The 25,864-nt window shown below is 37.8% G+C and overlaps 1 protein-coding gene across 2 annotated transcripts; it reads right to left on the reverse strand.

Annotated features, from left to right (window-relative positions):
• Positions 1 to 12,618: 12,618 nt before the first annotated feature.
• On the reverse strand, positions 12,619 to 25,719 carry FGF8 (fibroblast growth factor 8). Of its 2 annotated transcripts, none has more exons than XM_077455344.1 (5): positions 24,894 to 25,719; positions 24,764 to 24,800; positions 22,305 to 22,452; positions 15,371 to 15,477; positions 12,619 to 13,737 (listed from the first exon to the last, which is right to left on the reverse strand). In XM_077455344.1, exons 1-5 carry the CDS (start codon positions 24,923 to 24,925, stop codon positions 13,462 to 13,464), a joined length of 600 nt encoding a protein of 199 aa, XP_077311470.1. In that variant the 5' UTR covers positions 24,926 to 25,719; the 3' UTR covers positions 12,619 to 13,461. The 2 variants fall into 2 exon arrangements, with proteins under 2 accessions (XP_077311470.1, XP_077311469.1); XM_077455343.1 differs by having other exon boundaries at positions 12,620 to 13,737; positions 22,305 to 22,485; positions 24,894 to 25,715.
• Positions 25,720 to 25,864: the final 145 nt, after the last annotated feature.

The following is a 25,864-nucleotide window of genomic DNA, read 5'->3' on the forward strand; positions in this document are numbered from 1 at the left end:
TTCACCACCATTTTTACTCTGTTGTGACATCTGAATGGTTGTGAGCTAGGCAAAGTACAAGTGGTTTACCAACAGTGGCGGAAAGGCTTTGTCTCATGCCTACCGCATTGTAGACTGTCCACTTCTTGCATTGACCCTGGTAGGCCTCTAGTCCTTGACGCTCTTGTTTATTAGGACAAGCAGTATGTTTTCTCTTGGTCCTGTCCCAATCTTGTACAATGATATAAGATTTTACAGTCCTTTTGAGCGTATATGTTAGTTAGGCCTTGGGCTTTCCACCTGCTATTGATATAGCATAATTTGTGCTGTCAGCTATCAGTCACCTCACTGGCTTCAGTCAACACCACCTCTGGAGGTCTGACTGGGCCAGTCATACATTTGTGTCTGCATTATACAACTTATGTGTGAGTCTAGGACAAAAGAGAAACATATTTTCCCTACAATATGGAAACCCAGTACGCACATGGCCAACCTCCAACATATCTGTGTACATTTTGATATCAGTCACATGTACACTAAATTACCAAAATTCTCCTAATTCATCCCAAAGGTGTTCTATTGGATTGAGATCAAGTTCCTCCACCCTAAAACGTGCGTATCCATGTCTTTATAGACCTTGCTTCGTGTATTGGTCCACAGTCATGTTTGCCCCCACAAAGTTGAGAGCATGAAATTGTCCAAAATTTCTTGGTACGCTGACACCTTAAGAGTTCCCTTCACTGGAATTAAGGGGCCAAGCCCAACCCCTAAAATATGACCCCACACTGTAATCCCATCTTCACCAAATGATTTGGACCAGTGCACAAAGCAAGGTCCATAAAGACATGGATGAGCAAGTTTGGGATGGAGGAACTTGACTGGCCTGCGCAGAATCCTGACCTCAACCCAATAGAACACCGTTGGGATGAATTAAAGTGGAGACTGCGAGCCAGGCCTTCTAGTCCACAACAGTCCCTGACCTCACAAATGCGTTTCTGGAAGAAAAGTCAAACATTAATATAGACACATTCCTAAACCTTGTGGACACCCTTCCCAGAAGAGTTGAACCTGTTATTGCTGCAAAGGGTGGGCCAACTTAATATTGAACCCTACGGACTAAGACTGGGATGCCATTAAAGTTCATGTGCATCTAAAGGCAGGCATCCCAATACTTTTGTTAATATAGTGTATATTAAAACAATAGCTAGCTATGCTCTACCAGATTTGGTGACTAAAACTAAGCTCCAATGGAGTAGATACTGGATTTGACTAAGGAAGGTTATCGCTTTTAATGAAATATGTAGCATTTCAGACCCATTTTTTTTGCACGGCCTGGGAGTGATAGAAGAACTATTTTCATGACTACATACAGTGTTGGGTGACAATAATAAAAGTGAACAAGTGTCACTGTAGCGATGCTAGAGAACGTTATTGTATAATTGCCTTTTGGCAAAGCAGTAACTAGGGATTTTTCTTCCATTTCACAGAGTTAGTAATAATATATCAAAAAAGGCAAAAACTAAGTTCAAGCAATGTTTGCTATCTTGAATCAATTTTCTTTTAACAGTTGCATTATAGTAAAATTTTTAAGAATTACCTATACAGCCATAATCATAATGTACACACCTCAAAAGGCATAGTAACATTCATTTTTCACTTTTTTCTCTGGTGGCTTCCTTTGTTGACATTCTTGTGAAGATGTTAATTTTATTTTATTTACCGTATTATGTGCACATTTATTCTCCAAATATCAAAGTGAGGGGGTCAGCATGCCAGTCAGATAACTAGCCTTTTCAGAGGTCAGCAGTAGCAGCCTCCATATTTGGCTCAGGACAGGTGAAGTTTTACAACAGCCCCTGCTACACTTACCTAGTTAATCTATTAGCAGCAGAAAAATAACAGACATAAAAATAGTACTATCATTCATAGCATCTGATCAGCATTAGTTTTCGTTTGTAGACACAGGTTGCTGTGAACATTAACTTAATTTACCTCCAGTTTAGAGGAATTGGACTAATACCGCATATAGAATTGATCTACGTTGCATGTATGTATGCAAGTCAGATCCAAAGGAGTGTGTGCTGTTTTAGGATAAAGAACATATAACTTTTTTTTAAGCATGCCTAAAATAATAGAAAAACTGCATAATACACATAATATTCAATTTCAGAAACTCTACTAGGTCAAAGAATATGTCATAACGCAAGCAGTCTGTTTTATCCAAAAATAATTGACACAAGATTACTATCAAGTACTTGGGAAGCAAACAAATTTAAAGAGTAACTTCACTGTTGTTGAGGAGAAAAAAAACATTCCTCTGGGTGATCTACGTACATAACAAGGATTTTAACAAACTTTGTCGCAGAGCCCTACCTTTTCTTATTCTGAAGAAATCCCTGTGTGTTTGTCTGTATCTATGTGGTAAGTGAATCTAATGAGAGTAGCTTCATAATTATCAACAAGCTGATGCACCTGCAGGGCTCTAATGAGGAAAATTGCAGGGTCTGCATCCCTTTAGACGTGATTTCCTATTGGGAGTATCTCACCAAAAATATTTTTTTTGTTGCAGGGGATGCCTGATATCTGACTTGTATCTTAGTGCAGACTTTTGGAAAAATCAGTGAGCCAATCACACAAGCAGGAAACTATGTTTCTGGGGGGTGTTCTGTACACATTATATGTACAGAACACCTCCAGGTAGCCATATTGCATTCCATGTTACAGACAATTACAGTGCTGCAGATTGAAAAGGAAAGATAATTTTTCTGTTTCAATCGTTTTTATTTGGTTTTGACAAATAGTTAACACGCAAAAGTTACACCCATGCAGGGGCTAGGATTGAAGTGGTAATAAGAGTTAGCTCACATGGAACACAAAAAAGTAGGTGATACATGAACAGAGGAAACAAGACATAATATAACAGCAATGAATAGGAGTGTTTGTGGGCCCATGAGGACCAAGGGGTCCCACAGAGGCTTCCCACAACTAAGGGGTTTGCTGGGCCCTCTATAATCCAAAAGGTGGTGTAATATATAGCCTAGACAGATCTGAAAGGAAACAGAAATCAGAAGAAAGTTGAGCAGAAAGGTAAAGCTAGCGGGAAGGAGCTCGCACACCAACCAAATAGGGAGCTAGAAAATAGAAGGAGGAGTCTAGGAGGGGGAGGGAAGCTAGGAGATTAGAGACTCAGAGATGGGGAAGTTAAGGGCTCGGGAGCATCGGGACAGTCCATCACAGATAGCTCAAGCTGGCTGGGGAGCAGGGTAGGAACGGCATATGACAGCCATGGTTCCTAAATTTTGATAAAGTTGGCATGAGAGTCGTTGCAGATGCTCAAAATCTGTTTGTTAAGCATCAATGTGGTCATGCGATCTCTCACCCCCTGAAAGGGAACAGATGTTTTTTCCAGGCTTGGGCAATTGTTCTTTTGGCTGACAGAAACAGATAGGAAGCGAGCTTCCATTGATAGGCGAATAGGTCTGGAAATGGGCAGTGTAAAAAGGCAAACTTGGCTTCTTTTGGTATGGGCAGATGAAACAATGTTATTAAGAGGCCGAATACACAGGACCAGAAGCCAGTTAGTCTAGGACATTTCTACCATTTATGAACGACATCACCCTGATGGCCACAACTTTAGAAGCAGCGATAACTGTAGAATGGATTGACATGGGCAATGAGGGCAGGGACCCAATACCAACATAGAAGCACCTTATATGCCGCTTCCAAGGTGGCTGTGTTAAAGGAGCATTTGACCACAGAGGACCAAGCCCCACTTCCAATTTTGGTCGCCAAGTCTCTTTCCCACTGAGCTACATAGGTGAGTGAGGTAAGGGAAGGACGGTTGTTCAGAGAAGCTTAGAAGGCCAAGATAAGGCCTGGGGATCCCAGGGAGTGCAAGCAGGTGTGTTTGAATGCAGTCTTCTGGAATGGGTAGTTAGAAGTTCTGAGAAGTGAGGTGAGCCAATGCTGAAGTTGGAGGTAAAGGAAGAGCCATCCTTCTGGTATGTCATGGGTCTCCCAGAGCGAAGCCAACGTGGGGAGTGATCTGTTGATGAGGAAGTGTCAAAAATGTGAAAACCTGTTAGTAACCCACCAGAAGAATGCCTGTGGTTGGTCTAGGCCTTGAGGGAAAAGAGGGTTATTAATGATTGGGAGCAAGGGCAGGAAAGGCGACATGAAGCAAGCGGAGTACCAAATGGAATCCCAAACTTGTAAACTGTGTTGCATGAGTGGGCCCAAAGTCAGCGGACGAAGATTATGGGGTAGCCAAAAGAGGCTTGGCATGGTGATGAGGGCGCAATTGGGTAGTTCTAAGAGAAACCATAGAGGAATATCTACTGAGGCATGAAGTGGGGATAATTGGGCAATCTGGATGGTCAAGTAATATTTCACGATATTGGGAACCCCCAGACCTCCCTGTAACCTATGTGTCAAAAGAGTCGCTCTGGCATGAGAGTCGTTGCTGATGCTTGAAATCTGGGACATTTGTTGGCCCAGATAAACTGGAAGATTCTTTTATGGCGCAAAGGAGGAAAATGAGATGGAACTAGCAACGGGAGAGTGCAGAAATAAAATAAAAGCTTAGGCAAGACAGTCATTTTTCACAGAATTAATTCGACCTATCCAGGATAAGTGCAGGAATTGCAAAGACTGCATAGGGTCTGATATAGAACAAAGCAATGGGTAGTAATTAGCTGCAAATAAGGAGGAGTAGGAGGGGTCAACCGAATTCTGAGGTAGTCAATATGGGAGGTTGTCCACTGGAAGGGGAAGTGGAACTGTAAGCGGGAAACCAAGCCAGGAGCCAAGCTTACATTAAGAGTGACTGTTTTGTTCAGGTTGATGCACAGGCCTGAAATGAATGAGAAAGGGAATTGAAAAAGGACCTGCTGCAAATTTGGGAGGGTAAGGAGGGGATTGGTCAGGGTCAGAAGAGCATCATCTGTGAAAAGATTAAGCTCGAATTCATGGCCCGCATAAGGAATTCTTCCTGAGATGTTTCTATCAGCCCGTAAAGCCATCGCCAAGGATTCCAGCACTAGGATGAAGAAAGCTGGAGAAAGAGGACACCCCTGTCTAGGAAAGGTCATTTTTAATAATATTCAATTACAATATGACTTGAGTTGCAATTGTATATACTATATATTATTTTATTTTTTCATTTGCAATTTTTCTTCCCCATGAAAGTGTAGTAAATAGCTAAGATTAGTCTACAGTAGAGCACCCAGTCCTCTTGAAAAGTGGTGAACTATAGGGGTTGATTTACTAAAACTGGAAAGTGCAAACTTTGGTGCAGCTCAACATAGAAACCAAGCAGCTTCCATTTTTTTTTTTTGTTAAAGCTAATTTAACAAGCTGAAGTTAGATGCTGACTGGCTACCTTTTTTGTCATTCTCCAGTTTTAAAGACTCAACCCCATACTGTCACATTCAGTTTGCTTTCTTCCAAAACTTCACATACCTCAAAACAACCTATGTATGCTAATCATGGGTATAGTGGGCTATCAGTCAAGGCTTTCCTTTATCCCTTTAATAGAGATCCCTGGATAGGTATTCCTCAGAAAACCCTTCAATTCAACCAATCTGTTGAAATTGTGTGGGTCAGAGTTTAATTTGAATACCTTAACACTGTAGTGTTATTTATTTAGTCAGATTAGAATGACATAAGCTGATGATCATCCTGCCTCCTGCACCCTAATGAATAAATGAGACTGAAGTTTGCGTTCATTTTAAAGTAAGATTCCTATAGTGTAGCTTGGTGGTGGCAAGAGGCCTTCTAAAAGGAAAGAAACAGTAAAATATACATAGGAAACACTATAACTTTCCAAAGTCGGAAAGTCTACTGAATTTATCCTAATTTAAGTATTATACATGTTTCTGTTTCCAGACTAAACAGGGTTGTTAAAAGATACCTTAGGTGTGATGATGTGACCACAGCCTGTTGAGTTGTATCCTGTGCTATACAGTGAAACCTCCCTCTTATCCTTTGTAAGGGCTCAATACTCATGAACGCTGAGGGCCATACACCATCAAGAGAGAAACATCACCACAGAAGGAATGGATTCTAATCCTGCGCTCTTCAACCTAATCATCCATTAAATGGGTGAGTTTTACTAAGTACAGCAGCTCTCCCAAAAAGATTACCAGCAAGGTCTGGGCCGCAATCTGTAATGGTAGATAAGAAGGGAATAAAACAAGGAAAGCGCTCTTCTAGTGTAAAACCTCCTGCTATTTTGACACAATAAAAAAGATTGTTTAAGATACACTCACATGAGTGCATCTTAAACAATCTTTTTAATTGGGTCAAAATTATTATTATTAACGATTTATATAGCACCAACAGTTTACTCAGCGTTTTACAAGGTAGAGGGGGGACAGCATAATTACAGTACAGTTCAATACAGAAGGGATAGGAGGGCCCTGCTCATAGAGCTTACATTCTAAAGGGAGGGGGTGGTGGTACAAAAGGTAATAGATGCAGGGAATGATTTGATGGGGGTGGCTCGGGGACAGTTATTAGATGAATGTGGGATAGGCTTCCCTGAATAAGTGAGTTTTCAGGGATCACCTAAAGGTGGACAGGTTAGGGGCTGATCGCATATACCGGGGCAGAGAGTTCCAGAGGATGGGAGAGGCTCTGGAGAAGTCCTGAAGGTGAGCATGAGAAGAGGTAACAAGGGAGCTAGAAAGCAGGAGGTCCTGGGAGGAGCAGAGGGGACAATTTGGGTGACATCCGCAGATGAGGTTGGTGATGTAGCTGGGGGCAATGTTGTTGATGGCCTTGTATGTTGTGGTTAGCATTCTGAATTTTATTCAGTGGGGTAGGGGAAACCAGTGAAGGGATTGAAAGAGAGGGGCAGAAGTCACGGATCGATTAATGAGGTGTATTAGTCTAGTAGCAGCATTCATAATAGACTGGAGGGGGACAGCTTACGTAAGGGTAAACCATTACGGAGAGAGTTGCAGCAGTCAAGGAGGGAAATAATCAAGGAGTGAATAAGTTGCCTTGTGGTGTCATTAGTCAGGAAGGGTCGAATTCTGGAGATGTTGCAGGGGTTAAGGCGGCAGGATTTAGCCAGTGATTGGATGTGGGGGCTGAAGGAGAAGTCAGAGTCGAGGATTAGACCCAGCACCCTGGCATGTGTGGAGGGACCAATGGTTGTGCTGTTGATCTTAATGGTAATGTCATGGGATGGGACCGGTAAGAAGGAAATATTACAAGCTCAGTTTTAGAAAGATTGAGTTTGAGAAAGTAGTGTGACTTTCATACCGATATGTCATTCAGTAAGTTTGCGATCTGTGAGGAGATTGAGGGGGTGAGTTGAGGAGTGGAGAGATAGATCTGGCTGTCATTGGCATAGAGGTGGTATTGGAAGCCATGGGAGGTTATCAACTGGCCCATGGAAGAGGTATAGAGCGAGAATAGGAGAGGCCCAAAGACAGAGCCTTGGGGTACCCCAACAGAAAGAGGAAGAGGAGTAGAGGAGATGGAGTTTTGACACTGAAAGTGCGCTGAGATAGGTAGGAGGAGAACCAGGATAAAGCAGAATCACAGAGGCCAAGGGAGTGTAGTTTACTGAGGAGGAGCAGGTGGTCAACTGTGTCGAAGGCAGCAGAGAGGTCTAGGAGTATGAGTATGGAGTAATGGCCATTGGTTTTGCCCATTGGTAATGGCCATTTGGTTCAAAATAAAAGGAGGTTTTACACTAGGGGAGCGCTTACCTTGTTTTTTTCCCTTCTTATCTACCATCAAGAGGGAGCATGCCCAGAAGTCACAGGCATTTGCATACAACCTCAGCCAGCAGCCTGTACAAATAAATGCCAGCCTGACAGATACAGACACATCTGTACATATGTAACCACACATCTGAGCGGTTGCACATGTACGAGGATGGATGGGCTGCCCTGAATACAAACTGTGTGGATTCAGAGCCACTCTTGAGTCTTGAAACATCTAGTAGACTGTAATTGGGTGATAGCAGCAACTTCAGTAATGTATTCTCATGATATGCAAGGTCATGTGTTACAAGACTGTCGAAAAATTTGGATGAGGGAAATTGGGAACTCCTGATCTGAGGAATCCAAAGTGCTGGATTTAGTTTTCTGAGGACCTTAGATTCCTGGAAGGCAGGTGACTTTAAGGAAAGAGTGTTCAGGTTGAAAAACAAAAGCCCTAGCATGTGGGCTCTGTATATATTTTTCTAGCTAACATCTAGCCTTTGACTACAGTGTACCTTTAATAAACAACTGAGATTGGTCTGCAGCCAATTGGACAGACTTAAATAGGTACCAGATTGTGTCAGACTCAATTTGTTCTCTGTTCAGAATTCTGAGGCGTTTCAATTCCTTTTAGTTTTAAAGAACAGTTAATAAAGAAAATTAAAAAAAATGTACCATATCAGTAAAATACATTCTAAATAGCACCTGTGCTCCTCCGTCAAGAATCTTACACATTAAGGTTTATTTCCAATAAAAGGACGAAAATGAAAAATGATCTAGGGTTCTACTGCACTCTCCAAATATAAATATACGCTCAGAGGCTGGGTAATGAGTTCTGTTCCTTACATTAAGGTTGTGTGTTTTCCTCTCGATCATTATTTGGCACACATCCATGCCACAATCGGCTCAGCCTTACGTTTAATGTGTGCACCAAAAAAAAAAATAAAGTGTCACATTAATCTTTGTATGCTATTTAAATCTTTTTCATAAAAGTCTTCATACTTTATTGGCAAAATGTGCTTGATTTTTTTTTTATTGCATATTCCAAGCCACTGTGTACAAGGCCCTTATACTTTTCAAATATGCCTTGAACTTTGCATAGCTCAGAGATTAAGTAGAACTATAATTTTGTTTGTTTAGCTTGTATTTTTAATGCAATTATAATTACTTAAATCATTACTGGGTTGCTGGAGTAAAGGTGCCCTTACATCAAGAGATTTGAGTGAATAATAAGACATTTTTTAAGTTTTTCTATAAATTAAAGCGGTTGTAAACCCTCTTGTTTTTTTTCATCTTACTGCATCCTATGCAGTAGGGTAAAAAGGCTTCTGTCACTGAGCAGCCCCCCGGTTTTACTCACCTTAGCCTGTTCATTCCCACGGTGGAGATACACTCTACCTCTATGCTTGGGGGTTCTCAGTTCTTGATTGGATAGATCGATAGCAGAACAGCCATTGGCTCCCGCTGCTGTCAATAAAATCCAATGATGCAGGTGCTGAAGCCGAGTCCAGCATTGTCTGTCTACGGATGCAAGTACTGGACTCAGGAGCGTGCCTGCATGGTAAACCCCAGGGAGAGCGCTTCTCCTAAGTGGTTTACTGATGCGGGGAGGAGCCATAAGCACCATTGGGGGACCCCAGAAGATGAAGATCAGGGCCACTCTGTGCAAAACGAACTGCACAGTGAAGGTAAGTATATTTGTCATAAAAAAAAAAAAAAAAAAAAAGAAGAAGAAGAAGAAGAGGGGGGTTTCCAACACCTTCAGGGAAAGTTTAAAAGCACTGTCAGTTTATTTTTTCCTGTCTGTGTCCTGTTGGAGGGGGATTTCCCTTCACTTCTTATCCTGAAGACAACAGAATGTGACAGAAAATCTCTACCTAGTGAGGGAGATTCCCCAATTAGAGACTTGTCACCAAACTAGATGTTCCCTTTGGAAGATTTAACCTCAGCTCCTGTTCTGCTATTATTTCCCTTCAATTTATTTATATTGACGATAGACCCCAAAATAAATAAAATATTAATTACCTATATAGTTCACGCAGGTTGATACATGCAATAGATAATTTTATGTTACCCTCTTGGACAGGCTATGTGCCAGTTAAAAGTTTGAGCTTGTCTACTGTTCTCCGTCATAATTTGTTTACAGAATTTAACAATTTAGGATATTTTTCCCAATGACATCACACTCTACCCTTTGTGATATCACATGTATACAGCAATTCATATTAGTCTTTAGACAATTATTTTGAGGGCATTGCACTTCAAAAAAAACGCAGCCACAAGACCAAGTTTCAGAATTAAGTTTTAACCAAAATTCAACTAACCAATAAGGGCTTGAGGTGCATTTTTTTTTTTTATATGTATGTATGTAAAGCCTGGACTTTATTTTTTACCTTTAAAGTATGGAAAGGATGGAGACACCTGGAAAAGTTTCTCTAGAGGTAACTCATTTTTATCATTGACAGTTGTCACAGTAACAGGATTTTCTATCACCTCTTGCTCTCGTGACAACTACAAAATGTTCCTCTCCCTTACATTATATATGAAAATATTTTTGCTTAAAATTGCAGTTCCCTATCCCACTTTTGCATTTTATTTTTATTTTTTTAACACATTTTTTGTGACTGGAAAACTGAGCAATAATAAAAAGGATGTTGCACCCCATCAAAAAGAAATGTCATTGGCACATGCCCAAATATCATATGATAACCAGAAGATAACATGCCATATTCAATGTTACTAGTTGCAAGGCCCATTGTAGCACTCCTATGCCCCCTCAAGACATATCCAACAAAGCACTTCTAGGACTGATCGGTCATTCAGTAAAGCAGTGATTGTTGAACTTGTTTCACGAAAGTCTCAAGTATTTGTCAAAGATGACCTCCCAGATCTCACCCTTTAGTCACCAATGACCCTCAGGCCTCAACTACTGTCACCAACCTTAAAAGAATATAAGCAACAACTAAAATGTGATAAAAAAATAAAAAATAATTGTAAATTGATAGTTTTGTCATGAACAACCACCTTTGACACTTGCCTTTCTTGATAAAGCCAAGCTCATAAACTGGAACCACTACAGTAAAGATCCCCTACCACTGTCAATGTTACTAGCACTAAGGAGTCAGAATTGGAGTGTGGACATTGGGATGTAGCCTTAAGATAACCCTTGAGGTATAAATGTGACCTGTGTACATTTCTTAGAAAGACTACCCCATTGTAAACCATCTGTATGCAAGAAGATGCCAGGTAGTGAATTCCATAAACTGTGTATTTGAGGATGTCCCTCACTGCAAACAAGAATACCAAAACATCAATAAAGCTTGAATATAAAATGTCCACTGTGAAAAGAGTATAGTTGGTGGGTAATGGAATCACAAAATGTCTATGAAAAAAAATCATTGACAATTCTATGTTCCCTAAATGCTTTACATATTAATATTAGCAGCTTCATCTTGGTCCATTTTTGAAACACTTACTCAAAATATTCTCAAATGAAAACCAGGGTGTCTTTTTGTGTGAAAATGCTATTGCTTTCAAACAATACATACATTGGAAGAGAAATTCCCATAGCAAATTTGCTTGTTAAACATATTTGCACCAAAATTATTGTATTTGAAACTGTGAATTCCAAAAATGTATGAGATATTTGAAAATAAGATTTGTAGAAATACAACAGTGTGTAAAAATAATAGTCATGGCTCTGTATTTTGATTTTAGTTTTACATTTTCTTACACAAGAGAAACAACCTTCACTCAAGATTTACACATTTTTCTAACGTGATTCAATTTGAAAATGTGTAAATTCTGGGTGAATGTTGTGTGAAAACATTTCTAAATAGACACCTAATTATTATACACTTTAAATGCTTCATATTCTAATGAATGCATTCAAGCCACCTCCCACGCAAGTGTAGTGTTAAGTAGCACACAATATTCAGAATATATGTTGTGACTGTAATTCTGCAGTGGCAGACTAACAGAATTAGACAATCGCGTCATGTTAGTGTATGCTAAAATAACTGACATACAGGCCAATAAATCAGGCTGAAATTTCCAATGCTATTCTAGGATGCTCAGAAAGCAACCAAATATAAACTTCTCACCAGCCAGCGTTGCACGGATTTCTCATTTTACACCAACGACCACTAATTTTTGATCCCTAAAATGTAACTATTTGTCATATGGTGTCTATATATACAGATTGTATATATAGCTATATATAGTTGGTAATTAAGATAAAGTCATAGCTATATGGTCAGTCTTGACTACAAATGTAGTAGTCCCACTATTTGGTGGATGAACTATTGGAGAAGGAGCTGACCTTTGTATAATCTCCTTTTGCCTACAGTTAGCATAGACTAAGTCCTAAAGCTTTAAGTGTATACATTTAATTCAGTTTATTATATTGTGGGAAAAGAGAAAACACTGTTAGGTTTTTACTGATAACCGGAGCGCCATTAAATTAATTTCCCTTCTCTTACCATCCAGGTTGCAATGGTTTCATCCAACAAGACTTGAACAAAATCTCCAGCAGCAACATTGACAGAAATAAGAATGCTTTTCTTTAGTAGGGTAGAAGAAAGCTACAGGCCTTATAAAGTCTCTCTTTAAAGAGACCAGGATAGCAGTAAAACATGACAGGGATTCTACTCCTTCCCATCTGAATTCAAAATTTAAAAAAATAAAAATAAAACTTTTGGACTGGAAATTTTCACCTGACATGACACTTATCACCTTGGGAGCCTTATATAAACATATCTGAAAGTACTATTCTTGCTGACCATGGGATTGGAATGATAATAAAGATAGATAGATTTTACACTTGTTCATAAATTATGATTTTGGGGGACTCAAACTGCATTATATGAATTTTATGATGAATAATAGTTCACAAAAGGAAAGATTTAGCCACACGATACTAGTACAAATTTTAATACACATTTAAATAAATATTTCCATCATTAATATTAATATTTACAAACATCCTTAAAAAAAGGATAAAAGTCTTGCCAGACAACTGACATTTGTACAGTGTTTTCCAAAATAATAATTAAAAAAAAAAAGAATTATCACTATTTTTTTTTACAACTGATTTCTACCACTGGGATGCATTTTTATTTTTTTTTACCACCATGCAGTTGCAAGTTTTAAGATTTTGTATTTTTTGTGTCAAACAAAAACAAGATTTGTCCTCGTTGGTATAAAAAAAATATTTTGCTCGTCATGAAACCTGCTTGAGCCAGGTAATTAAATTTTATTCCCACTAAGGAAACTGAATAGGTGAAAAAGCAGCTCTTAAAAATAATTAAAAGCATATGTGATTTAAAAAAACAAAAAAAAAACAATTATTCCATTAATGGATGTCACAAAAAATAAAACAATAAAAATAGAAGGTTCGGCTCCTTCTTCAGTCCTCTTGCACCTGTCTCGTTTGTCTTGTTTTTGGTTAAGTGTTTTGATCAGTTAAGTAGCACTTTTGGTCCCAGGTTCGTTCTTCACTACAATATTCTTTTTCTAGATATTAAAAAAAAAAGGTCTAAGATCTATATGAAGAGCGCACTTTTAGCAAGTTAATACGTTTGTTTTTTGTTTTTCTTAAAAAAAAGTCTCATAAGAATAAAAAAATAAATCATCTTCTGTAAAAACAAAAAATATATATGTATATTTATATATAAACCACTAGTCCATATGTCTTTTTTTAATCTTATATTAGAATAGAGTAGTCTGTTCAAAGTCCGAGGAGTGGACCATTATCCAGTTCCTATCACGCGCTTGAATATCGAGTCCTTTTACTCCTCCGATTAAAAGGGTAATTAATAAATTCAAAACGTTTATGAGGTTCAGTGGTCTGATGACCCTTAGGTAACCTTTTCATAAAGTGAACCTCTCGTTGGTGTTGCCTTGTCTTGGATCCTTTTCTTGGGCGTCCTCTACGGGTAAACGCCATGTACCATCCTTCATACTTGGCATTTTGTAATGCTGTGTAGTTGTTTTCTAAGACAATTTCTGTGAAGACACAGTCTTTTCCTCTTCCATTTGTCTGCAATATAAAATAATTTTTTTTTTAAAAAGAGCAAACAAACTAGTGAAACTCACTCAGTTTTGCCAAGAAAAATCCTGTATCCCAAATTGACCTTTTTTTCTGTTCTTGGAATGGCCATAGTTGGATTACACAATTTGTTTAAATTTATGTTATATATAATGTATCTAATTAAACATGCCACTTGCTATGCCTGACTGATCTAACATAGGATTCGGAGACTGGAATTAGATCACGGCAATTGATTGAGAAGATCAATGCTTAAACTAATGTGCAGTATTCATGTGGACTTGCCATTTTGGATTTATGAACATTTCCTCTATGGTTCAGGTTTATTTGTGAATTAAGTTATTCTCATAGTGGAATCTTTTGCCAAGCAGGCCAATGCCAAATTTTCTAAATCTGATTAAATCAGCATGTCTGCTGAATGTATACACTTTGAGTATAATTGATATTCGGCCACCCATTTGCATGTTATGGAAAAATAGATAATGTACAGTATTGTAAAAAACTAGGCAATGTTCATTATTAATTGGTATAACAACCAATCAAGTCAGGAAAAAAATTAAGCAAAAAGTAGTCAAGCTTTAAATAATAATAACAAAAAAATAAATAAAATGCCATATCAACCAAAGAGGTATCATCTTTTATCTCTGATCATTCTAAAATGAATTCTGATTGTATTTTTTTTATAAGATTGTTTAAAACTGCTGGATAGACCAATGAAATATTGCTTCTCAAATCAACTAGCTTCTACACTTTGCCACTGGTTACGCTAAAATAGGGCAAAATTGATTGGTTGCTATGGGCTAATGCAAGCAATGTTACTTTTGTTTTTTCAATGACCCATAAAATGAACCAACTTAAAATAACTAGAACAAGCAGTTCCAAAATCTTTGAGTTAAAAAAAGGGGGATGCATCATTCTACACAGGTTGTTATGCAGCAGTGTAACACTGTAACCACCAGGAAGTCATTGTCAATTACTGAAGTGGATAAAGGTTGGGAAAAAAACATTTCAAAAGCAGGTATGCACAGGCAGTGGGCGTATTAACTTTGATCAGCTCGGGTCCCCCTCACCCCCACCCCGTAATAGTGAATACGAGGAATGAAAATCCTTATTGAACGCAGACATCTTTAGAGCCAATAATGGCTTGAAAGTGAAGTTTTTAAAAGGACCCCTCAGAGCAGTTTCTGGGTGTTAAAGAACAACCATGACTAATGTGAAGATTTCAGGGCTTAGTGATGAGGCAGTCTGAACTTTGTGTCTTAACATTCCAAATACTTGTAGCATGTAATTGTACATAATAGCAAAGCAATTTGGCTATTTGTTAAATAAGATATATGGAATTTGAAACACCCCCTTTTTCCCCCTTTCAGCTTTTCTTCTTTTTGACTCTTTTATCTCGTCTTTGTTACTCTGTTCCTTTCCCACTTCTCCTGCGCCTTTTGATCAAAAATTGTTTTTACCGTGAATTCGCACACCCCCCTTCTTTTTTAATCAGCACCTTCTCTGTGCCTCTTGACTGCAATATTCGCCCCAATGGCTTCTCTTTATGCCTAAACTCATTGACAGACCTTCCATCTCAGTGGGCATAGGACAACATTTTGTCATGCTCTAGAATCCAACACACCTTGCCAACCAACTTTCCTTTCTTGTTCATGCAGATATAATAACCCGTCTCGGCACCTTTAATGCGGACTTTGCTTCCAAATGTGTCTGTTTCCACAATCAGCTTGGCTGCAGAGACAAAAAAAAGACAGTGTTGTAATATTCCATTTTCAGCCTGGGAAGTCTACTCAGCAAAATACAGTCTGCTTAGAAGAGCACTAAATGCAAACAGAAAAAGTTACATGTGAATAAGCTGCCAATAAAATCTAGTTATACATGTACAAATTGCTCACAGCTGTATAGAAAATTAGATAACTGACACTTTGCTGTGCAGCCTTTTGCTCTGTTTTGAGGCTCTCGAACTTCCCTCTTAACCATTTTTTATAATAAATATTCTATATTCATCAACAAATGTTAAAAAAATTTAAACTTTTAATTTTTGTTCAGTGCCCTTCTAGAGCCAGGCCACAGATACCTGCCTTATAATGGCTACAGAGCTGCAAATGTAAGTTAAGTAATCACATTTGTAAAATGTTTATCATCAAGCTTATTTGCCTATTCCCATGCAGGCTGGTCACTTTGCCAATTAGAAAATTAGAAATCCCCTTCTATTCTCTATCTGCTCCTCCTCCCCCCCCCCGGTCAGGTGATAACTCCCCATGGCTTCCAATAGCATCTTTATGCTAACGTCACCCAAATCTCTCTCTCTATTCCTAAAGTCACCCCTTCAGTCTCCTTGCGCATCAGTAATTTACTAACCGACATATCAGTATGGATGTCACACTACTTTCTAAGACTGAATCTTTACAAATCTGAGCTCATAATATTTCCTCCACACTGCTCCTTCCCTTGCCTTTTCCATTAATACAACTATTTGTCCCTTCCCTAATGGCAAGGAATGAAATATGCCACCGGTATACCAGGGAACGCCATAAAAGGGTCCAACGCTTTATTGATAGATCACATCACAGCAAAAGATAGCAATGTTTTTTGGAGCCATGCAGGAACCCATTCATCGGACATGTGCCAGGGGGGCAATCCTGGATTCTGGCCTCTTCTTTTATCCCCATAGCCAATCACTGTTCAAATCATGCTACCGTCACCTCTGTAACATTTACAATATATACCCCTTTATTATAACCAATGACACCACTAATTAACTGATTTGCTATCTCTTCCCTGCAACTCCCTCCTCGTTGGCCTACTTTTGCACAGGCTATCCCCGCTTTAGCGCATCATGAATACTACTGCTGGACTCATCAACCTTAACAAATCGCTCAGTGTTCACTACTGCTCTCTGCCAATTCCGCCACTGGCCTATGCCCCTCCAACAAATACAATTCAAAATACTAACAATAACATATACAATTTTGCCCAGAACTACATCACTAAACTTTGTCTCAATATCACCCAAACCAACCTCTTCACCCTACTTAAGACCTCTTGCCTTCTAGCTTGCTCGTCACCACCTCCCATGCTCACCCCTAGGACTTCTACAGAGCCTCTCCATTCTTTGGACCTCTCTACCCGAACTTCTCTGGTTACCTCCTACTCTGTCTATCTTTAAGAAATTCCTGAAAACAAATTTATTCAGGAAAGCCTACCCCATGTCTACTGATCAACAGAACTTTTACTTTCTTCATCAACTCATCCCCCCACAGTTAACACCTTTTTATATAACAAAACTCCCTTGCTGACCATAAGCTCTCATGAGCAGGGCCTTCCAAAAAAGACGTCTCGAGTTCTATTCACTCTTTATTTTAAGGTGTTACACAAGCTACTGTTGCTATTTAAATCCTGTATTATAATAATTCAAACTTCACATGCTGTCATGGGGAACTAGATATACAGAGGAATTCCATGCAAGCATAATGTAGACAATAAGTAAGTGTAGACAACAGTAGGCAGTAGATATAGACTTCTCGCACAGGAGCATATACATTTTTAACATTTATCCCTGGACTTTTTTGGGGGGGAATTTGTTGGAAGGCAAAGGCTACTAAAAAACTGTTGTATAAACAATGACTGACCAAGGCATTGGAGTAGGCCTTCTAATGTGCATGCGATATAGCCTTGTTCAAATTTGATGCCCGAAATTACCTATAGCTTTTAAAACATGGTTTTAGCATGTGGATAACAAATCATTGGAGAACACCCACCACTGGCATCTTAGCACCCAAGCATTGGGGTGTTGGGAAGACCTTTCAGGTCCAATGGCGATGTCTTAACTGCTTTGTTTCTGGTCCAGGACAGGAATTTACATGCATTTTCCTGATGTGCTTAAATGTGAACAAGCTGGCTAACAATGCTAGATTGCATTCTGGGTTTGTTCTCTTGGGTTTCATGTGTGTTTTGTCTGGGATATTTGGCTTAGCGTGAAAATACATTAAGACAATAAGCTTGTACTCAAAAACTGTTCTTAAAAACAATACATTTTAGTATTGTCAGTATGAACAAAATATTAGAGTCATAATCTAATAATGATTTATTACACAGGCAGGTAAAACTCAGAAGCTAACATGTCATGTTTAACCAAGGCAGACAATAAACACCATGCCAATCAATCTTAGGACATGCCCCCCCCCCCCTCTACATCTGTATCCTGGCCAATAAATGAGTCTTGCTTTAAGAAAGGTTGAGTTTCTTCAAAGTAGATAGTTCTGTGTAACCCATCAGTTTCCATATTTTTGGCAACCTGCAGAAATGGGCCCATTTTCCAGGTTATATTTGGAATTATTTTACTCTGTGTGCTAACACACAGCCGAGACCCAGAGGATAGCAAATGCCCTTTAATTTGTTTCACCCTTGTGCGTTGAGTCATATTGATTTACTTTCTGTTTTTTTAAACAGAGGCATTGATCGTTGTTCAGACTAACTATGCAAATTTTTGGGTCAATGAAGAGAAAAAAAATAAATAAATAAATAAATAAAAAAACACCCACACATCCACATTTAAAAACTTAACATGATACTGCTTTGTCTGCTTAAATAGTGATTATTGAACAATGAGAGACAACTGCACAAGTTATTATGGCACAGCAAAAGATTATTAATATTTTGTGCTGATGTCTTTTTATGCAATCATATTCTTGCATCTTTTTTCCTAGGAACACATACAATTTTCCTCTAAAATCTAAATGTAATTGCATTGTGAAACTGCTCATTAGATTAGCCATCCACCCACACAATGCATGGAAAACTAGATATAGATTCCTGTCTCCATCCTATAGCAAATAGTATAAGTAGCAGAATTTTAGCTTGTATGGGATTTTCTATGAAAGAAATCTAACTATGGCCTATATAGGATGCAATTACATTTCAGCTATCATGTCTATTGGCCAGGGTTGAACAAATGAGGAAGAATCTGATTTGTTTTCGTGATAAACAATACTTCTAAATGTATTATTTTTAAAAATCACTTGATACAGCAATATGCCCATACCCTACATATTGCCAAGAACCAAAATTTTACATCTGGCACAGAACAGACCCATGTATCAAACATTTTTAAACTTGAGCCTGCCTTTAATTCACCAACAGTGAAAATGGACTGTTACCTTTTTTTTTAGTTTGACGTATGAAGGAAAATCAATCTGAAATCCAGTAAAAGGCTTAAAGGATATTGATTGATTTCAGTGTCTGTCTTGTGCATTGTTTTACTGACAAGATAAAAAATTACAATGCCATCAGTCCCAAAATACAGGAAACCACATCTTTAAAATGAGTGAAAGAGCGGTTTTACTGAAGGTGTAATTTTAACATTTGCTCTTGTTCTATTTATATACCCAATCAGATTTAGGGGATTTTTTTTACATTTTCCAGAATCTGATTGGGCAGCTGAATCTTTTAGAAAAACTTTATTAAAACATTAGACTGTGTACAAACCTCTCCTTTAGTATGCTATCTATTTATCTGCCTATCTAGCTATCTGGTATAAAAGGCAAGTATATACTATATATATTTCTAATCCATGTAAATATATTTTTTTGTAGCTGTATCCCATTTTTTTAGGATTACAGGCAAACTCTTCAAGTTGTGATTAATTTAATTCCACCCAACATGCTTTTAATCTGTATCTACGCTGATTTCAAAATGAATGTTCTTCTCTCTCTGATTTTTATTTTATTTTTATTTTTTTTAAAAGGGGTCATAAGATTTTTGGAGATGTATTTTTGGAAAGCTTAGCATTTTCATTTCTATTCTTTTGCTCTAGTGACAGCTTTATCCCAGTAAAATTATGTTTCAAGCTGAAACTTTGAAGGAAAGTAGCTACGTTGATGCAGAAAAAATGCAGTGAGACACATCTGATCCCAAAACTACACTGAGAAGAGGAGAAAGTATTCAGGAAATGTTGAAAAAGGTGAAAGTAAGAAGAGTTTTAATGGCTCTTCCAGACATTAGGGGTCTCTCTGGAGATTCATATAGAACGATCTTGAACGTCTTTTTAGCGTTTACAGACTACAACTTTCTTAAACCTTTACATCTGAGAAAAAGCTTGTTCTTTTTCTGTTTTATATCATACTTCCTAACCGTCATAACAAAAAAATATACTTTATATATATAAATGTTTTATTGTGTTTATTCTTTTTTTTGCTGCATTCCCTGCCTTGAACTCTTTAATTGTAATGTTCTGTTTTGATCTAAATGATGTTTCTTTGCTGTGTAACTGTATGTAGACATACACCCCTCTATACCAGACTGTATGTCCACTAATACTAAACTTATTTTACAGAACACTTCCCCCCCCCCCCTTTGGTAATAATTTTTGAAAAAAAAAAAAAAAAATTTACACAGTTTCCTACATTAGCAGCCAAAGTGTGTTTTAGGGTTTATGGTGTAATCATTGAATCCCTATGCCTTATTCAATATTAAGCTTTAGCTTCATAGGTTACAGAATTTCAAATGTAGGGGAAATTTAGAAGTGCGAATCCCTTGTTTGAATTGCTAGTATCAGGAGATTTCCGCAGAACAAAACCATAGGAAACAAGCGAGTCCTACTTCAAAGTTTGGAATTTAATTGACCGTTTAATTTATGACATGGATTGCTAAAAATGGACTTCTTAAAATAACAGCTGATTCTTTGACTCTTCCCACCTGAACAGGCCTGGGCTTTGAGTACCACTGTCACTAAGGCCTATGCCTGCATTAGCAACAACATACAAGAAAGCAGCTGTGAAGAACATTGTTTTCACTTTCCTGCGGTCTTTGTGAGTTAATGCAAGATTTTTTTTGTAGTAGTTGAAAGAAACTGGAGAGTACAGTGTTGCAGAGCAGGCTTAAGCCAAGGGAAATATATATATATATATATATATATATATATATATATATAAAATTCTACGATTGCAGAGTAATCACCAGTGGAAAACAGTGATTTGGGTGCATTTTGTTAACATTTCTGAAGCCACAGCAGAATACTTCAGAAAATCAAGTGCTCAAAAAAAAACAAAAAAAAAACAATATGGCTGCACGCTGGGTGATTTTAATAGATTATAAAATGAAACTGGACAAAGGCAGACTTTATGAAAATGACTTGATGTATCAGACCTGCTACATGTACAACTATTCTGTCTATGGTTACATATTATCTTTCTGTCCACTAGTTCAAACGTGTTAAACAAGGAAAATCAGTAAAAGCCTCAAGCTGATCCTAATACAGTGACCCCATTGTTATTATTTGCCCTTGTTAATTAGTAAGCGATATGCTAATTGCAATTTCCCATAGCAACCAATAAAAACTCACTCTGTTGAATTCCAACCGGGACTAGATGACTTCTGATTGGTTGCTATCGGTTACAGCATTATAGACTAATAACACTCTATGGAATTAGGATGAAAGTATCAAATCTTTCATTAAATCGAAAAGACATAATGAAGATCTATTTATCTATACAAAGCAACTTAAACAAAAGCATAGCTCATTTATCCAGCATAACGTGGAGCCTCAGTCTTTAAGTCATTTGATCAGAACTGCTATGACTCTGCAGGTTATGCGGTCTCATATTTCAGGTGCCAAATTTAGAGTGCAAGCTTTATGGAGTACTGACTCATGAGGACAAAAAAGAGTAATCTCTTTTTCACTCACATGTTGTTATTAAATTATAGAGCACACCTATGATATTATTTGTGTTTATGTTAATAGGTAAGATTGTGGACTTGCAGCACTGGAGTCCCTGATAATGTTCCCACTGTCTACATGGAATCTGTATGGTCTTACTGCATCTGTATAGAATGTAATATGCAATTAACTCATCCCACCTCCAAAAACTACACAGATATGTCTATTGGCTTGCACCCAGACTGGCCATAATGTATATGTATCTTCAGGACTCTGACAGCAATATATAATTCTAAGAATCTCTGAGCACAGGCGGTGAATGGTTTGATGTATTCTGTAAAGGCCTGTGCAATGCTGGCCTTTAAATTAACAAAATACATTTTCTTCCTATACATGTTCATTTCTTATTGGTCTTTTAAGTTGTTGACTTTTCTTTGTAATGCAAACTGCCTTTTATTAAAATAAGCAAATTAGCATATAAAAACAACCTAAAATCCACCAAGCATGCCAAACTCAAAGCAAGAAACAGTAATGGCAATAGAAGCTACAACAAGAGCGGTATCAAGTCTTGGATATGTCTCATCTTCTACACAAATAAATTACCAACTGAGCTTTGCTCTAGGCCTGTGTAATCCTATCTGCTTCAAGGTCCCCGAAATTAAAGGGAAAATAAAATATAAATTTTGTACGTGATTTACTGACCGAACAAGGCAAAATAAAACAAAGGTAAATCTGCATTGTATTCCCTATCAATAGGTGTACTTTACAGGCCTAAAAAAATTGGCAGTTAGCATTATTCAACTCATTGGTAGATGAACTGTAGTATCTAGTCCCACATAAGCAATTGGTCATATACCTTTCCCCAATCCCCAGGCCAAAAAAAAAAAAAAAGTATGCTTACCATGTGGATCCCCATCTTCGGCCATTGCATTGATTTTCTTGTTGTCCAGCACTTGTACGTGTTTCCCGCTGGTCCGGCTGTATAGCTGGTAGGTCCTGATAAGCCTCCTGCTCAGCTGATCGGTCACCAGGCTTTGCTCCCTCACATGCTGTGTAAAATTAGGTGGGGACTGAACAGTTACCTTTAGGAAATACATAAAACAAGCTATTATATTTATACTGCTTAGTACATCTAGATGAAGCCCAAACACGCTTTAAGGTGTTGATGGCGTACTTTAAGGGCATTAACACAAGATCACGACAATAAGAATATCTTACAAGTAGCTCAAAGACTACGAGTAAGTGTGTGGTATATATGCACAGAAACTATGCCCATCTTTAATAAAGTCACATTGCCAAATTCTGGAACGTTATATATAAACAGAGAGTTTGGCGTTTATATAGGCATTTGGCAAGTTACAAATTTTGTAGCACAGTAATAAAACAGAGGCCTATGGTAGAAATAAATCTCAGGCTATCTGTACCGTATAATTACATGATAAAATAAATAAAGTAGATTGTATCTAATGCAATAGAAAACGACTACACTAAAAAAAAAAAAAAATTATATATATATATATATATATATATATATATATATATATATATATATATATATATATATATATATACACACACACACATACATACACACACACACGTTTGAACATCAATGCAGCTGCAATGTTACACCATAATGTGCGGAAACCACATTTACCGGTGTGACAAATTTGGCAGATTGCAAAGCAAACCCTTCTTGCTGAGATTTATACTCCCTTTGGCTATACAGAGCTCCATTGGACACAAGCAGAATTGCTCTTGTCTTTGACATTTATAAAGATGTATATTCAACAAATGTGAGGGAGATTCCTCTCTCCTTCTATGGGTGACAAGGGAGCTCTTACTAAAATCCCCATATCAAATCAGAGATTCTGCTTCTGAACAGCCCATACCTCACAAAGTCAATAGAATTTTTTTTTTTTTTTTTTTTTTAACTGTGTCCTTAGTCTAGTGAAGCTTCATATTCCCTTAAGTGCCCCTTCCATTTTTGCATGTGTATGTGGGCCAATATGTTTAGAATCTGCTGCCAGATCTGAACATTGCAGCCTGTGGTGATATAGACTGGTAACCATAAGGCTGGTACAACCCCACCTGATATTGCAATGATTTGCCTAAATCTTTTATTCTAAACTGTAACACCTGCTTTATGTTTAATTACAAGCATTGCAATATTGGAAGTCTATTATATATAGACTACATTATTTACAGAATACATTTTTATTAAAAATAGGTCAAAAAATTAACTAAGGTTGGCCATGCATTATACAGTTTTCTTGTATAATTCCTTTAGATTTACTAAAATCATATAACATGAGGTCAAACCTAAAAAACCACTTTCAATTTGTGTGCAAGCAGGCAAGCCCTTGCACTACATAGTTGAAAGGTAAAGCTAAAAGAAATTGGATAAGAGATAGGTATAATGTATGACCAGCCTAAAATAGATATTAGATCTCCCCCTTATAGTCCACATTCATTACAGAATGCATTTTCATTAAAAAAATAATGTTTAAAATTAACTAAGGCTGGCCACACATTATACAGTTTTCTTGTACAATTTTCCATTGCATTTACCAAAAACTAATATAAAAAGGTCAAACCTAAACACATTCAATCAGGCAGGCCCCTGCACTGCATATTTGATGGTAAATCTAAAGGAAATGGAATAAGAAAATTGTATAATGTATGGCCAGCCGAAAATATATATTAGATCTCCCACCTAGTCCACATTGTTGATTAAGTACTTGATTAACTATTTTTTTTTTTTTTTTTTTTAATCAATGGAGCAGAAATATATATTGGATCTACTGAATTGATAAAACTACTGTTTCCTCAAAATGGATTTTTATTATTATTTGTCAAAAATAAACTAAAATAGATACTAGATCTACTGAGTTGATAACCAACTGTCTTTCCAAAATGTTTTATTATATTGGTCAAAAATAAACTAAAATATATATACACTAGATCTACTGAGTTGATAACTGTCTGTCCAAATTTTTTTTTATTTAATTATATTGTTCAAACATAAAACACAAATATATATATATATATATATATATATATATATATATATATATATATATATATATATATATATATTAGATCTATCATCTTGATAGCCTATATTCTTTAAATAGAACTTTATTAATATAGTAGAAAAATCAAACAAAATCTTTTAGATCCATTGCCTTGACCTTGAGGTATAGGAGTTTAGAATCTTATCAGAAGAAAAGGTAATATTTTAACACTCTGCAAACTACTATGTATCAATGTGTTTCTTCTGAAAGAATGCAGTTTTAATAGATATAAAAGTAAAATACAGTGTAATAACATTAAAGGTAACAAAAGTTTGATCCTTACCTGAGCTTGTAAGCAGATGGCAAACAAGTGCATCAACCTGGAGAAAAAAAAATAGAAAAAGACAGGAGTTAGAGGGGTGCTGTGTAGTCAGGAGATGGGAAAGGGGGTGGTAAAAGTTGGCTGTACTCACATGTATCCAAGCATGGATGTCATGTAGCTCATGGTGAGGCTGTGTAGTAAGGAGGATAGTCCCTGGGAGGCTTGCTGTGTGTCTGGCAGGCTGGGCTGGGGAAAGTCCTTGGCTGAAAGAAGGTGCAGAGCTTCTTAGTCCTAGTAGCTCAGGCACAGTCCCCCTCCCATCTCCCTGTCCAGGATGCCGGAGAGCAGGAGAGCCTAGGCGGAGGGCTAGACCAAGGCAGATCGCCCCCCAAACACAAAGCTCCCCCTAAAACAGGATCCTTGACTGCTTCGCAAACAAGAGCCTGGGATTAAAAAAAAAGTAAAATTAAAAAAAAAAAAAAATCAGAGCGGTCCTCCTTCCAAAGAAGTAGCTGCTTGGTGCCCAGACAGAAGAGCCCGACGTCGGAGGTTGCTTCCAATGAGCCCAGAGGAGGTGCAATTGTCCAAGTCTTCTTCTCAAGGGTGGCTACAGATGGCTAAGTCCCAAGCAGATGCAAGAAGCACGACTGTCAGGTTCAGCCTCCTCCAGAAAACTGAAGCAAACTCAGGATAAGTTAAGAAAAGAAGCTTCTTGGGAGGATCACGGTTTTTTTTCTCCCTTTCCGTGAAAATGACGTTGCAGGGCAGCCCTTTGCAGTGTGATGAATGATGATGAAAGGATTTGTTGAGTGCTGATCACACTCTAGTTAGTAGCCAAATGTAACCTGGCTGTGATTGGGGGACCTCCTGATAGCTCACTGACTCTGTATATGTGTGAGAGGGTGTGTGTGTGTGTGTGTGTGTGTGTGTATTGGCTGGTGTCTCATTGAGCACTAAGTGTACTGATTGCCAGCAGTCCCTCCTCTTGTCCTGAGCTCTCCAATGTCAAACTCCCTTCTCATCTATCCTGGCTTAATTGTGGGAGGATGGTCCCAGGAAAAACCAGCCCCTTGTATCTCTAGCCTTACAGGATGCCCTCAGTTATACACATAAATTATGTAA

This window comes from Lithobates pipiens, unplaced genomic scaffold, assembly GCF_037356315.1.
Source record: "Lithobates pipiens isolate NorthernLeopardFrog02 unplaced genomic scaffold, aLitPip1_a1.2 Scaffold_25, whole genome shotgun sequence".
NCBI lineage: Eukaryota > Metazoa > Chordata > Amphibia > Anura > Ranidae > Lithobates > Lithobates pipiens.

What these genes read in the sequence shown, in the direction of transcription:
- FGF8 (XM_077455343.1), bottom strand. Translation starts at nt 24,925, where the DNA reads ATGAGCTACATGACATCCATGCTTGGATACAT. An exon ending in ACATCCATGCTTGGATACAT is followed by an intron (nt 24,801 to 24,893) that starts GTGAGTACAGCC and finishes TTTTTTCTCCAG; the next exon opens with GTTGATGCACTTGTTTGCCA. An exon ending in CGAAGATGGGGATCCACATG is followed by an intron (nt 15,478 to 22,304) that starts GTAAGCATACTT and finishes TTGTCTCTGCAG; the next exon opens with CCAAGCTGATTGTGGAAACA.